The sequence below is a fragment of the Aplidium turbinatum genome, chromosome 3 (assembly GCF_918807975.1).
Source record: "Aplidium turbinatum chromosome 3, kaAplTurb1.1, whole genome shotgun sequence".
Lineage (NCBI taxonomy): Eukaryota > Metazoa > Chordata > Ascidiacea > Aplousobranchia > Polyclinidae > Aplidium > Aplidium turbinatum.
The window spans coordinates 33266581-33284073 of record NC_137474.1 but is presented as its reverse complement, the minus strand read 5'-3'; the positions used below and the strand labels follow the sequence as shown (position 1 = coordinate 33284073).

Genomic DNA, 17493 nt, shown 5'->3' with positions numbered 1-17493 from the left:
AAATTTTTAACAGCAAGCACACTTTCGTGCTTCATGCCATTATCATCAACAAGTTGACCTAAGAAAACGTATCGATCTATTTTATCGACAACGTGCCCATCATAACATAACTGCATGGTAGAAGCTGAGTTGAGAAGGTTCTCACTTTCCATCAGAGATTTTTCTCCTGTTTTTTGTCGTTGGCGGTATGCTGTCGAAGGTGATGCAGCTATTTGATCGTTTCCAAAAACCGACCTCATAAGATCTGACTGTTGGCGTACCGAAGTCATCCTGCGATCAGCAAGTAAACAACTTCTATCATTTATTGAAAAAGAATGTACTTTCTTGTAGCCTACACTTTTTCCCCAACAGCTGATTTCAGAGGCTCGTATTCCCTATCATCTTCCCAATTTATATCCCCATCAGAGTCGCTTTCGCTACTGTGTAGACATCTAACTGCTTCATTTCTTTTTCTCTGTTTCGAACATAGTAGTGCCGATGCTTTGGCAGATTGTATGCCAGAAGTGCTCGGTTGTTCAACTTCACTGCTCGTTTCCCACCTCCTTTTATGATTTTCCCGTTCCAAAGCCTTTTCTACATGGTTGACATCTACGCCACCGATAAACATTTTTTGATCTTTTCGCTGATCTTTCAAGAAAGCTATTTCTTTCTCCTGGACTCGGTTTTCGAGTTCACAGCTGCAAGAGAGTTTCTTTTGAAAAACAACCTGATTTTCGGAGATCGAACACTTCACTTACATGCACATATATCGAACAAGTTCTGCAACCATTCTTGATTAACCTCATTACCTCTGCGTTTCATTTCTTTCTTTCTTGCTGTATTGTAGCCTACTTCTCTATCTTTTAACTTGGCTTCAATTCTCTGTTTGCTAAGCACTGGAAGACCAGCTTTGTTCTATATGCCAGCTACATCTTTCAGCAGTTCATCTCTCAAATCTTTGAAATGGGGTATTTTCTTCAAAAACTTTGGGATTAGTTTCGGCTACCGTACTTTCTTCCTCAAGTAAAAAATAGTGATGACTATATCTGAATTAAGGGGAAGCACATTTTTCTCCGATTCCTTGAAGTTTTGCATCGACTTACTAATACTTGACCTTAATGCCATAATGACACTTAATCAAAATCTAAAGCAGGTGAACAGCATACCTCTTCCTCAACGGTCACATTATAATATCCTCGACGAGGGGTAGCCGTAGCCATCATCATTATAATAGTAATACCTTCAATAATTAGTTAATTACACTTTCGTCTCTTGCAAAACAAACAAGGACTATTATTATGCAATAGCAGCTTCCAAGAGTGGAAAAATACAGAAAAACTTATTATCTTGATCACCTGATCTCTGTTCATCAGGAGAAAATACACCGAAAATCAGATTTTTTGAAATAACTTTTTTTCTGAAGCAGAGGGACCTTAATATTCTCTACATCAGGTATAGGAAACCGACCCTTCTGCGCATTTTGATACTAATTTTGTCGATCTATGACAAGTGGTTCCGGAGATACGGCCAAATTTCGAAATTTTGAGGCCCAAAAATTTCAAACCTTGTGGACCACCTCAATATGACGTCATAATTGAAAAAAAATTGGGGTGTAAACTTTTTTCCCCAAATACCACCAGATGGGACCCCAGGCATTTTGAATTTCAAAAATGGTGAAAAAATGAAACACCCTATTGTACAGTGATGCAATGGTAAATACAATTTTACACTTCGAAAGCGACAGTTTGTCGGCTAAAAATACTGATAAAATACAACATACAGGCAATCACAAAAAACACTAGAAAAACGTTATTTGATGCAAAATTAACTATTGAAATGGCGGATTCATTTTGCAGTCTTTGAAAATGTTGTTACAGCAAAATTGGTAAAGCGCTTTGTTTGTAGGAAATGTGATGAAAAGGAAATGAATTTATCCAAGGTAACAGCAACAAAAGATTTAGTTGATCGCGAAGAGAGTCTCATGGAATTAAAGCAGTGACAAATAGCTTATCTGTTATTTGGATGACCAAATAAATGGAAGCGGTGGATGCGAAGCAGCTGCGACAAGCAAGGCTGGGTTGGGTAAAGTTCAGGGAATGTATGGAAATGTTAAACGGAAAAAAAATTCGTTAAAAATAAAAGGGAAAGTCTATCGGAATTGTGTGCGGCCTCCAATATTGTAGGCCAGTGAGATATGGGTGCTAAGAGAGAGTAAACTTACAAATTTGGTAAGAAGGGAAATGTGTGGGATAAAAGTGAGGAGGGAGGAAAAGACTGAGGATCTGATGGATAATTGGATATGCTAGAGATGAAGAAGACTATTGAACAACTTGCAAGTGCAAATGATGATAAGGGCATGTGCTAAGGAGAGAGGATATGAAGGAAGTTTTCTTCAAAAAGCATTAATTTTGAAGGTAGATGGAAAGAAGAAACGGGGACTTTCAAAAAAGAACAGGTGAAGAATGAGGCAGACAAAGTAAGACTGAAGGAAGAAGATGCGATAAACAAAACGAGATAGAGAATAGGAGTGAAAGTAATTGCTGCAAAGGAAGAATCGGTCACCCCCACTAGCAGGGACAAGACCGATTTTGGATGATTAATGACATTTTGTGTAATGGTTAAATGAAGTAAAATTGTCAGTAGGGCACTTTGAAAACAAGATGACGTGTCCCTTCCCAATTCGCCGCATCAAACACTTACGGTGAAAGCAACCGGCCGAGAAGTTCCAGTGTTTCCCACTCCAAAAAGCGCTCTTCGTAGTGTGGATGGTTCAAGCTCTAAGAATTTTCTTTTTCTCACAACTTCTTCGGTGTCTTCTATCGAGCTGTGAATAAAGAAACCATAAGAAAATAGTTATTGTTTTGTTTTTGATACGATTTTGACACGATAATACTAGTGATGCAGCGCAGGCAACATTTTGGCCGGAGGCAGGATGTTCCGGCCAGAAAATTGCAACTCTGGTCAGAACCTCCGGCCTTTGATAATATCTACTTCATAATATGATTATTAATATGAACATTGATTATTATAATTATATTATAATAATAAGAACATTGATTATTATATTATAATAATCAATGTTCCAACCAAGCGCTTTAAAAAGTGCCTTATGGCAATGTTTAGTGTCCTTTGAAAGGATCTATTCAGAAATAATTTTTTGGGTAGATTTCAAATTTGGCGATGTTTTGTATTCACCCGATGTAGTTTAATATAATATATTGAAGGTTTAATATAATATATTGAAGGTAATATATTGAAGGTTATTAATATAATAAAATATATTTTAATATATTGAAGATTTTTGATTGATTCGCTTGATTCCGTTTTCAATCTTACAATCCCCGTAGCGCCGTATGTTGCATATACACAACAAAGATTTTTGGGAAGTAGCCTACATGACACTGGGAGGGTAGAATAAATGTTATATAAAGAAAATGAAAACAAAAAAATACTTTCAAGTAACCCTTCATAGCTCAATGCTGCAATTTGCAACACATTGTGCTGCTAAATATTTTGTGTTGTTGATGCTAGGTTACATCTTTTTTGAAAAAGAATTCTGAGAATTTGATTTTTTTTTGGGCGCCACAGGTGAACCAATGTTACAGACAACATCTGCAGCCTTTTCTTGTAAAGCTGCAGTGGGCTACCACAATGATACAAAACAAAATTAGATTTATCCAAGGTTATAAACTTGACCACAGCCACACACACAGCTTGCACATCTCCGGAGCCAGTGTTGAAAAATCTGGCCGTATTTTGACCGGAGCCGAAGGTCGTTCCATCACTACACAATAGTAAGCTATACAACTTTTATTCCAAAGCAACCTCGAGTGCCCTGTGCTATTTCCTATTGTGAAAAATCGGTAACCTTCTTCATATTCATAAAATCTTAATAGCTTCGATTATAATCAGTGGCGCCGCCAGACCTTCAACATTGGGGGGGCAAAATATTGACAGTGCAAGACAGTAGCATAGTCAAAAATTTTGAAAGGGGGGGTGTTGACAGCCTGCGGGCGAAGCCCGATGGCGTGTTCGCCGAAGGCGACATGTAGCGGCGGGGGGTCTGGGGGGTCTCCCCCAGAAAATTTTGAAAAATTTCTTTCAGTTTGGTGCATTCTGAGAGCATTTTCAACAAAATTGTGGGTATGAATATTTCTGTAAAATGGTGCTGTCCGGTGGCATAGCAAAAGGATAAGATCATGTTTTCTTGGGAATTTTTTGGTAACTTAATAAAGCTAAGTCTCTATGTTTTCTTGTTGCTAATTCCTGGCTGAGATATTTGAATGTTTGGTATTGGCAAAACTCGCTCTTTTAATGCAGTTTCGTTTAAAATTAGGCAAACTTTGTTTTAGAGACATAGGTTGATTGCTTTTTTTTGCGAGATTATTACAGTTTTAGTAGGTCAATTTTCTCCTTGGTTGATTCAAAAAACGATCTTATTCCGGTAAGTCACTAACTTTTATGCTCTGAAGTCAACCCAAAGTTTAGAAAATGTAGCGTCATAGAGGTCATACATCTTGATGAGTGTCAAACAAAAAGCTTTGAGACAATGAAGTTACTTTAGGCTATTTCTGATATATTCAAGTTTTGTATAACGAATAGCTGTTTAGATGTTAATCTAGATCGAACAAGCGATCTCAGCAGTTGCAGATGGCTTGCATCCTTGCACAGTTTGACGAGAAACTACATCATAGGCTACAACTTTTCTTGTAAACAATGTATTAACATCCGTAAATTCAATTTGAAAGGTTGAAACCCCCGAACCCCCTTCCCTTGGCTACGCCACTGGTGCAAGACATGCAAGACAGTGGTATATTATTTAATTTCTCTTGTTTTCTACCAGAGCTGGAAAAAATGTTTAACTTCCCGGGAATCTGTTTTTTAGAGAAAAAATTTCCCGCGGTTTACAATCACGATAATGAGAACCTTATATTTTACTGATCTCCGGAGCTGACGTAAACCTTAAAAGTCATGTCGACATATTCTTGATGCCCCCCTTATCGAAAATTGTTCTTTGTAATACCGCTTTGAAGGAGGATTACGACTATGAACAAAAGAATAAATTTTAAACTTCATTTTGAATTGAAAAGACATGACGTAATGTCTTCCAACCTTAGTTATATATTTTTTCATTACGTAACGTCTTGTAGGAATAAATTGAAAATCAGTATGATCACTCAAAATGAAAGCAATGGGACTACGAATCCTCACTAAACCAATCAATCAATGGTCTTGTTGCACTGAAGATGACAACCTTATATTTCATTGATCCCCGGAACTGACGTAAACCAGGCATAGATCTGTTGACTCAATGCAAACCCTTTGAAGGTTGGGGGGGGGGGCTGTCAATTCAACTTTTTTGTATCAACAGTTGTATCTCTAAAACCACTGAGGCTGCAACTACGAAATTTCTTGACTTTTCCTAACTTTTATTCACCTCTATTGAGCTGAAATTTTGAGCGAATAAAGGTTATAAATTGAAAGATATAAGGCATTTCTCAGCACATCCTCTGAAATATTTCATATTCTATTGTGAAACATTTTCCCACCAGCTGGATGAAAGTAGCCTAATTAATTTGGCCCATGTCTCGTTAATCCTAACTGTTTCACAGCGTGAAGGGCATTGGCTGTATGTAAAATAATGTAAAAAAAATTAATCACAACATTACTATGCACGTTCTTCATTACTCTACCAAAAAATAATGTGTAAACTCACGCTACAAATTACACTCATAAGTGACCTCAACATTTCAACGTATATGAGCAGTTTTAAAATTCACATAGTTTTAATTTTCGGATATGCTCAGCGTGAATAATTTTACAAAGTGAATCCCAAATTTTGAAACCATGCCAAAATAACAGAGATATCACTCCTAAAGCATAAGAAGAATTGACAGCCCCCCCCCCCCCCAAACTGAGCAAGATTCCAGGAGCCCAACCTTCTAAGGGTTAAAAGTCATGTCGACTTATTCTTGATGCCCCCCTTATCGAAAATTGTTCTTTGTAGTACCGCTTCGAAGGTGGATTACGACTATGAACAAAAGAATAAATTTTAAACTTCGTATTTGTATTGAAAATACATGACGTAATGTCTTCCAACCTTATCACATTTTTTTCATTACGTAATATTTACCACCACCAAACCACTTTTGACGATCGAATTTGTTAATTTATTATTCGGTAAAATGTTTAGATGATGTCACGTCATTACGCTGATTTGAGATATAATTTCATTCATGACGTCGTATGGATGAAAAACTTTTACAAGTTTTATACTCTGCTGAGATTAAAGAAGAAACATAAATGATAAATATTGGAGAAATTGAGTCTCCTTTACAACTTAAGAATCGAACAACGCAAAACTGCTGAAACAAAACGTTTTGTTTAAGTGAAAGAATCACTGCAAGCAACCAATGCCAAAATGCGCGCGGAAGAAGTCATGGGAGTGTGAGGGATCAAAATTTTAACAGGTTGTTATTTTTCTACATCAATGTGACGTTAGTTAAAACTTTAAAAAGTCTACATCTTTGCTTCTGTAGAAAATCTTTTAATCTACTGTACAATTTAGTCATCAAGATTTTCCATACTTTTTTTAAAGAAAGAGCTTTTACCCCCCCCCCCCCCCCCCCCCCTTGCAACTTGAGTTGACTTACTTGAGGTTGGGATCCAAATATTAAAAAAAAATATTAATATGTATTAATAAAAAAAAAAAATTAAAAAGATGATGCCCAAAACATTGGGGGGGCAGCTGCCCCGCCTGCCCCCCCCCTGCCGGCGCCACTGATTATAATAACTGCATATAGGGTGTTTCATACTTTCACTATTTTCGATTTTCAAATAAAAGTCATAACTGAAAAGTAATCAAAAACTAGTTTCTTTTAAATAAGTTTTTTTCTGCTGCCGACACATCTTTCGACAATCAGAAGCGATCATGGGAAACCATCTCTTCTGCGCATTTGGACACTTATTTTGTCACTCTACAATGAATAAGTGATTTTCGAATTACATGCAAACTGGGATATTTGGAACTTCCAGGGCCGCGCTTCATATTTTTATGGCTTCCCTGTAGACTTGCATGCTTTATCGGGTCATTTATGTCTTCTTCAGTGTTTTGGTCTGATAAATTTACTCGGTGTTGCGTCCCGCTTCCTCAATTTAGTGGCCATCAGAGATAAATCTGCATCTTTCGACAGACACAATTTCAAGACAGAAGTGCAAGGTTCATCTTGAGATGGGACGGTAAATTTGAGGCGGTGTCCCCTTTTTACCAATCTCTATGGTACGGTAACTGACATTGTGTGCCATCAAATAGTCATCATTTCGTCACGTTCTAGTATAAATATGACTTTACAATGGAATTATACCGAATATATAAATACCGTTGAAGCATGTTTGAAAAGACACCAAAAATTAGCATTCAAAAATTAAAACTTATATTACTGAAAAACGAGTTTTCTTAAATAGCTCTTTTTCTGCTCCCAACTCGAGTTTCGACTTTTCAAAATGGTCATAGGAAACCGTACCTTCTGCATATTTGACACCAATTTTATCACTTGAGCATAAGTAGTTTTTGAAATACGTGAAAATGGGCTATTTGGAACATCAGGGGGTGTGCCCCCACAAAATTTAGGGTGTCGAGTTTTTACCCAAAACCCCACATTAGACCCCCGACTTTTTGAAAATCGACAATAGTGAAAATATAAAACACGCTACTGTATATTATAGATTTATATTTACAAATAAGTCATCCTGTATTAATTCCGTTCGTGATCAACTGATCATGCTGGGTCAATTAATTTCTCGTGAGATCTTGGTATGTTGGTATAGATGTCCAAACATTAGCCTGCCTCTATGTCATGTATACGAATACTACTTGAACCTCGGGTCGGGGGATATTGTTACTTTCAACTTTAGCCTTGATTTTTGGATACAACAGTATATTCTAAGATTTCTGGTATAATTTTTTTGAAACGTTTGACCAAACCTCCACCCCCTACCCTGAAAATTACGTAAAAATGTCTTATATTGCATGGACGTTATTTTTTGTTTATGGCATTTAAAGTTTAAATATTGTTTGCTACTGCACTAAAACACGTTGAAAATCTTGCAAGACAGAGGTAAACAGTTTTTTAGTCGGTTTCATCGTAAAACACGATAAAGTGGTCATTTTAATTTGTGCGCACGACTACGCGCATGCGCAAATGCGTACCGAAAATACAGATATTTTGCATTCAAAAAACAGAGAGTAGGCTACTACATGAAACTGATTCAAGGATATTGCACAGCGTTTGCCACACAACAATGACTTCGTCAGTACATATCATTCTTACAAACGCATAACTTTAAACGTTCTTCTTTGATAAGATAGATACAGGCTATAGCTTAGGCCTAGTTACTAACGAAAAAGTTGACATGTAAATATTCCCATATCCACTTAAAATCTATTTCGAAATTTTCACAGGCTTCTTGCTGTTTCGTGCATGAATATATCTGTATTATTTGGTGCGAATAGGCCTATACCGGTATGTAAAATTTACTCCAGGTCAAAGTCCCTGAAGTTAACATGTTATTGTTAACAATAGACCTAGCCTATGCAACCTATTCTCCCACGATAGAAATAGCCTAATAAACGTCGGGTTGTTCATAGAAATATTTACTTGGAACGTATTTTAAACACTGCAGCCATTCGATCATGCTGTAGGCTATGTTGCAACATAAAATTACTTTTTAGACACTGTGAGAAGTTAAATGACCAAGTCCGATGTTGATCATCATGCCAAAGAGTAGGCCTAATGCATGTCAATTTGTGATAGTTGAAGTTGTTCTGCACAATTTTTTTTTACCAAGGTTCTTAGAATAGTAATAAAAGGTTTCTGCAGACTCTTAACCTCAGTTCTGGCTTCTCGGTGTTATGGGAATTGCTAATCATCAATAATTGTAGGATCCATGTGAGAGGATTCAACCAAACGTATAATAATCAATAAAAAATCAACCAGGTTTGGTAACTACAAAAATTTATTGGTAGAGCTTTCGCCGCCGTAAAGGCGGCTTCATCAGTACTCTTATTCAAATAGAATCAACAGACATATTATGATTCTATTTGAATAAGAGTACTGATGAAGCCGCCTTTACGGCGGCGAAAGCTCTACCAATAAATTTTTGTAGTTACCAAACCTGGTTGATTTTTTATTGGTTCTTAGAATATACTGTGGTATCTTCAAATCAGGGGTAAAGTTAAATTAGAAAAACAAGCCGAATACCCCCTCTCCTCCTACTTGAAAGTACAAGAATATGCTTGCAGATACAAAACAGTGGTGAATCGGCAAATGCGCATCGACCATTACGAGTACACGTTCATACATTAAACCAAGCAAATACACGTCAGCCCAATCATACATTAGCACGATGAACTGGAATTCTCGGATACAAGCAAAATGTAAAAATGCTGCTGTGTGAGTGGAGAGATGGCTATCAGTCACGTTCCTTAGCAAATAGTCCAATGGTTAATCAATAAGCGCAGTAAAGTTGATTTAACCACGCCTTTACCACTTCAACAAACATAACATAGCGACAATATGTCAAAGGCCCTAAAAGCGAAAATGACATCGACTGAGCGGTAGTAGCCTATAGTGCCAACAAAGCTAGCAACTTAAAACTTTACATCGTTACGTTGAGACAATGTGAAAATGACAAGTTTTGCTGGGTGGTTAGAGCTTTTGTCAATGGAGCAAACACAAACGTCAAACGCACAACAAAATGGATTCTGTGTGTGTACAGTTCAAGCTCACAACAATGAAGATTGCTTTATGCCTACCTGTAAGTAGATTCGCTTGCAGAGACTTTTTGATCAACAATAGTTACTTGCATGACTTGGCCTGGAACAAATCACGTAAAAGCAATAATGTTATGGTTTATTTATTGTCATTCTCTACAACTGCTAAGGTCATTTTAGCGACAAAGATATTTTTTTATCAGATTTAGGAAGTCATCACAATATTACCCAACTTATTCTCATGCGTTATGTATGAAAGAACAAAGTCTTTGGTATGACCCGACCTGGAATCGATCTAAGGCCTGCGATAATCTCTCGGCCACTGAGCTGGTCAACAAATCAAGTAAAAATGCATTGCAACAGCTATCTAAGAGGCTAAAAAATTGTATTACAACAGCTTTTGAGAACCTACAGTGTCTCGTAGTAGTCTTACTGTGTCTCACTGACAAAAAAATTGCGCAAAAAAAAAAAAAAAACACTGATAAAAGTAACTTGAAGAGAAGCTTAACATTAGCTCACACGAATTAGCAGCACCCCAATCTCCAAAGTAGCACCCAGCAGCAACCCAATCCCCAAAAGTTGTATGGACTTAATTAAAAGCATCAACGTTATCATTACTTACCATCTAATCTTTCCCCACTGTATCTTTCAGAAGCTATCATAGCACAGTCCCTGTGTACAAACACAATCTCAGCTTTACCTGGCTCTATCAATCGAGAACGTCGGATGGGACCGAGAATGCTGAACAATTCCTGTAAGATTCAATGCGTAGTTTTGTTTATATTAAAATTTAACAAAAAAAATGATAATATCCAATTCAGAAACAGAGTTTCTCAGGTACCGGTACTTAAGAAAGATTCGATCCTAGACCTTAAATCGACGAAGAGCGTGCAGATTCTCAAGCGTCCTCTATTTCGTTTTTCAAATGCGCTAAGTGGCCAATTTTGGGCATGGGGAAAATATAATTGACATTGTTCAATCCACCATTTGGTTGAAAGCTTTGTGAAATTACGCTATGGAAATAATCACACCAGTTGAAAAAATATTACGCGACAAGTGCAGAAATTAAAAAAAAATTATTTGCTAAAGTTGACGTGCTTGCGGGCTCATTCAGAACCTTCGGCGGACTCATCTGAGTCAGAGAAAACTGAAAAACATTTGAGAAAAACTGCGTTAAATATTTAGGGCCGTATGCACCAACCGCAGATTGTTTACCAATCAAGAAAATCAGCCGATCACACAGCGTATTTTTTTTCTTATGCATAAACCATAATTCATTGATTATATGTCGGCTGCATAGCCGAGTGGTGAGAACACTGGAACGGCAATCGAAAGGGCGCCGGTTCGACACCGCTCAAGAGCATGCGGCTGTGTCTGTGGCAGGACACTTAAAGGCATGCCTGAAGGTGGACACGAAGATTGGCTTCCTTGCCTTCCCGTCCACTTAATCTAAATCTTCAACCACCAGGTGTAAGCCTGGATACGACAAACAAACAAAAACTGATTATAACCGTCGATTACTTTTACCTGGATGAACTTGGTGCAAACTGATTCTTATTTAACTAACCACACGATTATCTTAACCAGCATCTTAAAAAATCGCTGTTGACACATCTAACCCTCAAAAGTAAAACAAATATTGAAATGTCACAGTGCAATTTTTAATTAAAATCGTGGAAAGTGGTAGGCCTAATTAAAAAGTATTGACCAAAGTATGGCTAACATATGCTGACCGGTTAGGGTTTACCGTTGTACAGTACCGGTACCGCCAGTCCACAGTGTACAACCATTTCATCATAAGATGATTGATCATACATTAATATATTTAATCATGACGCAGTTTTACTTGATCATAAATACTATCACACCAAACAAGGGAATTATGTTTATAGTCATCGAGATTACAAGACGAAGCCCCGCTGGCAACTTATTGAACATGAAGAAACAACAAAATGTGAGAAACACGCCAGAATCGTCGCGACTTTCGTCCGTTCAGTCGGTTCCGACATCTGATTATGTCACGAGTCTTCCACAGCTCAATAAAGTGGTTAAACGTAAGTTATTGATTGTCGCATGATAAATGACGTCGTGTCCTTTTTGAAGTCACCAACAGTTGGTTCGCAATAAATCCGCTCTGCTATCCATAACATTCGCTGCTAAACTGTGCGTCCGTGCCGAGAATTGAACTCTTGTCACTTGATCTCGATTTGTCGTCGTCGCGTGAAGTCTATCCGTTTACCAGCCCATGAGGGAGATATTCCTTGGACTACAATGAGAGGCTATTACAAAGAATCCAGTGTTTAGTTTCACCATCCAAGATACACAAACCTTTCGCTAAAAGTGGATGAACCACACTACCACAGTACCAGATAGAAGGTTGTGTTTTCGTCTGAACCATAATGAGTAGAAAGCTGTACTGGGATTAGTAGGCTACAACAAAGCTAACCTACCATAATGTCGTCTTCGTTTACAATAGGGTGAAGATTGGAGACCAATATCTTGGTTCCATCAAGTGTGACTTGTGGAAGTTCACCCTCTTCGGTTACATCATGTTGAGTATCGGAGACTACGACCTTTGTCCCTTCAAGTGTGAACCTCCGAAGTCCATCATTATCTTTACTCTAAATCATAATGAAAGGGTGACCGGCCTTGCGTTAAAAGCCTCTACAAGTACAGTATGCGAAATTGCCAGGAATAGGCTTTGTCAGTCCGAAGACACAAATTCAAAACCAAACCACAACCACTTTGTTTTTCCTTAAGATATAAACAGAAAAAGCAGTCTTAAAACTTATGGTTTCACTAAACATGATGACAAGGTCCTTGCACAGGTGCATTAGTTAAGAATAAGATGGTACCTTATTGTCTATAAGATCTTTTGAATGAAACTTGGTGCACTTTTTTAAGCTCATTGGCTTTGTTTCTTTTCTTGCGGGCTGCGTTTTACGTTGCTGAACCTTGCATTGTGGCGGAGAAAGATCTCTTGATGAGCAAGGAATTCCTGGAGGCGGAGACCTGGAGAAAGGTCTTTCATAGGACCGATGCTTGTCATGGGGAGTGGATCTACCATAATGGTGTCGTGCGCTGTCATGTTGTCGGTTACGATGGCCGTTGTCTAGTTTGATATATACAATGCAATTATTTTACTAAATTAACCAATTCTAACTGCAACAATGCTGTCTACTTGAAAGAGGGCTACACCATATGATGTTAAACCTTAGTAGAGACTTTTCTAGGTAATTCAAAACCAAAACTTTCTATTTTAAGCTTTATTTAGGTTGTTAATGTTTAAGTTAGCAAATGACAAAACTTTGGCGATTAGAGTTTACTTAAGAATTTTGCGAAGCTCCAGTTGTGAACGGCAACCCTTAAAAACCCACTCTAGTAAATAGGATACACGACTTGATGCCGTGGTCCAAATGACGCTATTCCTAAGACGCAAGGCCCGAATGCCATCGGAATGGCCCGTTTCGGTGAGTCCGATTTGGTGAGAGCCTTTTTCGGTGAGAGCCCTATTTGGTGATTTTTTTTTTAATTATTGGGTACCGTAGTCTAATTATCATTGCCGTTATAGGGTTAGGGCTTAAGGGTTCTTATTTCAACGTTTAGCGACGTTAAAACGATGTAAAAGCGGAAATGATAATTAGGCTACGGTATCCGATAATTTTCAAAAAAAAATTCAAAAAAATCACCAAATAGGGCTCTCACCGAATCGGACTCACCGAATAGTAGCAGACCCCTGCAATGCATGAATGACGCAACGCGCAAATGACGCGAGATTTGATTATTTTGTACTAAAATAATCGTCCTTTTGAATACGGTAGCATGGCTATTGGCTACCTAAAGATACGGCCTGATTTGTTACATTTTGCAGAAATTTTCAGGTTTTGCTAACTTTTGGCGAATGTTTAAATAAATTTTTCTAAAAATTATATTTTTACGCTTTCTTTACTGTTTTCCCAAGATGACACAATATATTTTAACATCCTCAGATGCTGAAAAACAAAGAAAATTTAATTTCGAAGATAGGTAGTAATTTTATTTGTCACGGAAGCAATTTCAATTTTCATTTTTTATACAAACAAAAATATAAAAATTGTTTTATGCACTTAAAATAATGAGACTTGGCTATTTCTCACTAAAACCAATTGTTTTCTTATTTTTTATATGGTGGTAGTTTCATTTGCATACCGGTAGTAGAAGTAGAAAATAGTAGTAGCGGTAAAACTATGGCTTTCTCACATTAATTTGTCTATTCTGCTTTATCAGCGCCAATCATAGACTCCTTAAGTAAAGGACTGGAACCTCCCATGCTCGGGGTTTGTAACTTGAGTCCGAATGATTAACTTGAGTCCTGGCTTAAATGACTTCTAGAGAAGCTGGAAACACAATCTTGGATTCTATATTAGGGTTTTTGAGGATGGCGAGTTGAATAGTGTTACTTTCAACAATACCGGAGGTCATTTTCAAGGTCAAAATATCATATTTTAAGGTCAAATTACAGAATTTTGGTCATTTTTGCCCATTTTTGCGTCTAAATCGTAAAGCAAAACTGTTTCAAAGAAGTCTGTGACGAAATATGATATTGTGCACCTACTGCATCTATTGTGTAAGATATTTTCTCTACACTGCGTAAGTTCTTTGAAGTTCTTTTTATTTATTTTCGGAAATATTTTGGTGATTTCATATGCCCTAGCAAAACATTGCGGTTCCAAGCCTTTGTGACGTAACAATTTATTGAAATCAAAGCGGTAATTTGCATGGCAAGACTGAAATGCGTTGCCGGTTTCATTTTGCTGAGTTGTTATCCTTTTGGTCACAGCGGTAAACCATAATCTCTTCGTGGGAAAATTGTAACATAAGATTCCCAAATCCGCTCGTCTGCATGTAATGACCGAAAAATAAACACTCTTTTGAAACGTCTATTCAAAAGTGTATTCCTGTAAAATTAGCCCGCGGCTATCGAAAATGAGACGCAACACCGTACGCCTCTAAAACTGTCACTACAGAACAGATTACTTGGATAAAAGACGGAAATTTTGTCCAGCTAGCAAGCACCAAGCAAACAGTTAAACTTGCGAGTGCGACTGACTTCCAACAAACAATTTTACGAATGACTAGAATAATTTGCGATATCTCAAATGCACGTAGACAGTAACTGTGACGCAATAATGAAAGACAATTATGAAGTCATTCAAACAGGTGTTCAAGCGGCTAATGCAATATTTCATCAGGTCTTACGACCGATGGTGCAATATTTGGACATTTTCTAGCAATTTCCATGACGTAAGATGCCAGCTAGGTTAAGTAGACCATAACGGTTTTTATATGACGTTTGATTTGGTGAAAATTGTCGGGAACACCTTTGTAGATGCACCCTTAGCTAGTAGTATAATGCTGCTTGTACTACTTTAGCTAACATTCAATTGAAAGCTTATGTCCTCAATGTAAGTGACAAAGAAAAGCCTTTGGGATGCCTCAGGGGGCAAGAAAAGCTTTCCAACTAGTGATAGACATTGTCTATTATAGTGTTATCTTGTTATGTATTGTCAATTTGTGTATTATATTGTAATCATTGACTCTTTTAGATAATAGCCATAGTGTTGAGAAATACATATGATGTTTATGTAATAGCATATTTCGTCACAGACTTCTTTCAAACAGTTTTGCTTTACGATTTAGACGCAAAATTGGGCAAAAATGACCAAAATTCTGTAATTTGACCTTAAAATATAATATTTTGACCTTGAAAATGACCTCAAACGGTGTTGAAAATAACACTATTGAACTCGCCATCCTCAAAAACCTTAATATGAAATCCAAGATTGTGTTTCTAGCTTCTCTAGAAGTCATTTAAGCCAGGACTCAAGTTAATCATTCAGACTTAAGTTAAAAACCCCGAGATCGTCAGTTTCCAGTCCTTTACTTAAGGAGTCTATGGCGCCAATATTAATTACACTGTGCCGCGTTAAAGATGTTTTGACTGTTTCTGAATCATTTTTTGCGTTGAATTAAAAAATGCAATCAGTCTTTTTCGGGTCTGCTACTGTTCGGTGAGTTCCTAACCTCTAACCCTAACTCCTAACCCTAATACGGCAATGATAATTAGGCTACGGTACCCGATAATTTAAAAAAAAAATTGAAAAAATCACCAAATCGGGATCGGACTCACCGAATCGGACTAACCGAAACGGGCCATTCCGGTCTTTTTCAATCAAGTCAAGTTAACCGTAAACCGCAGCAAATAACCCCTCCACTAATTAGTTTCAATTTTTTAAGAATATTTACCAGATGAATTTTATCTGAGGCAATATTAATAACTCATCGGGTGGATTTTTCCACAAGGTAATATTTACCTACATTTGTTGTGAACCAGTGATTAAGACTATTGTAAATAATTCATTTAGTCATGCCATAGTTTTTATCAGGTGATAGGTATCGATTTAAGAACTTCAGAAAGGCCCACGGTGAATGTAAAGCAATAAATATTTCAGATAGAAACCTTGTAGAAATACAGACTTTCATGGGTCCAACCAACAAAACAATCAGTGTGGTGTATATCATTTAGAAATAGTTCTTTGTTATACTGCAAACCTGGTGAAGGTCTTCTTGATCTTTTAGCTGGCCAAGGCTCTGCTCTGGGACGTGATGGTGAAGCAGTCTGTAAGTTGAGATTTAAAAAAGTGTTATGCCACTTCTTTCATATTGTTGTGTTTTAATAATATTGCCTATTTTGCAGTGGGGAAATTATTTATGTGTTGCACATTTTGGTTATGCAGGTTACACAAAGTACATATACCTTATAATTCTTGCTTTATAAGTTTATCTATAGACCCTTCGGCCTTCATTTTCGTTGATTGATTAGCATATTCATTGATACCGTAACTGACTTCCTTGCATATCAGCTTAGGATATTAATCCATCATTTAAAATCTTGTACAATGTACATTAGTCCCTTCATATAACACAATCAAATACACTACAGCTGCAGTAGAGTGGTTCATTAGCAACATCAAGTAAAATAAAGCATAAATCAGACAAAAAATCACTGTAGGTTACCTTTTGCTTAATTGCAGATATTGATTTAAAGTTTTTTGACTTGAACTGTCTAGCATCAGGTACTTCTCTTTCAGTGTCAGAATATTCATCTTGATAGCGTCTTATCAACTGTCTAGCATCAGTTACTTCTCTTTCAGTATCAGAATAATCATCTTGAGAGTGTTTTATCAACTGCCTAGCATCAGTTACTCCTCTTTCAGTATCAGAATAATCATCTTGAAAGTGTTTTATCAACTGCCTAGCATCAGTTACTCCTCTTTCAGTGTCAGAATATTCATCTTGATAGCGTCTAATCAACTGTCGGGCATCAGTTACTTCTCTTTCAGTGTCAGAATATTCATCTTGATAGCGTCTTTCAGTATCAGAATAATCATCTTGAAAGGGCAAGGATCTCTTCATCATATTTGAAACACAAATCAGCAATAGGCCCACCGTATTGATAAAAGCAATATCAAGATAAAATTGAACAAAATACCTTGAGCACTTAAACTGTCGTGCTCTGTGAAAACAAAACATAAGTTGCATTCTTACAAAATACAAGTATTGACCATCTTAGTTAAGTAAATATTCATTAATTAGACTTCCTTATTTCTCAAAGACGCACAAAGAGGACACATTCTGGTGAAAAATAACGGACCTGGTGTGCAAGTTTCCGCTTTAGTCAAAAACATAATGATATTATCATA

General features: G+C 37.1%; 1 protein-coding gene across 1 annotated transcript; it reads right to left on the bottom strand.

The window, feature by feature from the left end:
* Positions 1-1501: 1501 nt before the first annotated feature.
* Positions 1502-17299, bottom strand: LOC145767471 (uncharacterized). Its single transcript, XM_082579295.1, has 7 exons — positions 16808-17299; positions 16343-16409; positions 12607-12863; positions 12202-12372; positions 10374-10503; positions 9794-9854; positions 1502-2803 (listed from the first exon to the last, which is right to left on the bottom strand). The coding sequence occupies exons 1-7, from the start codon at positions 17207-17209 to the stop codon at positions 2668-2670; spliced, it is 1224 nt and encodes a 407-aa protein (XP_082435421.1). The 5' UTR covers positions 17210-17299; the 3' UTR covers positions 1502-2667.
* Positions 17300-17493: the final 194 nt, after the last annotated feature.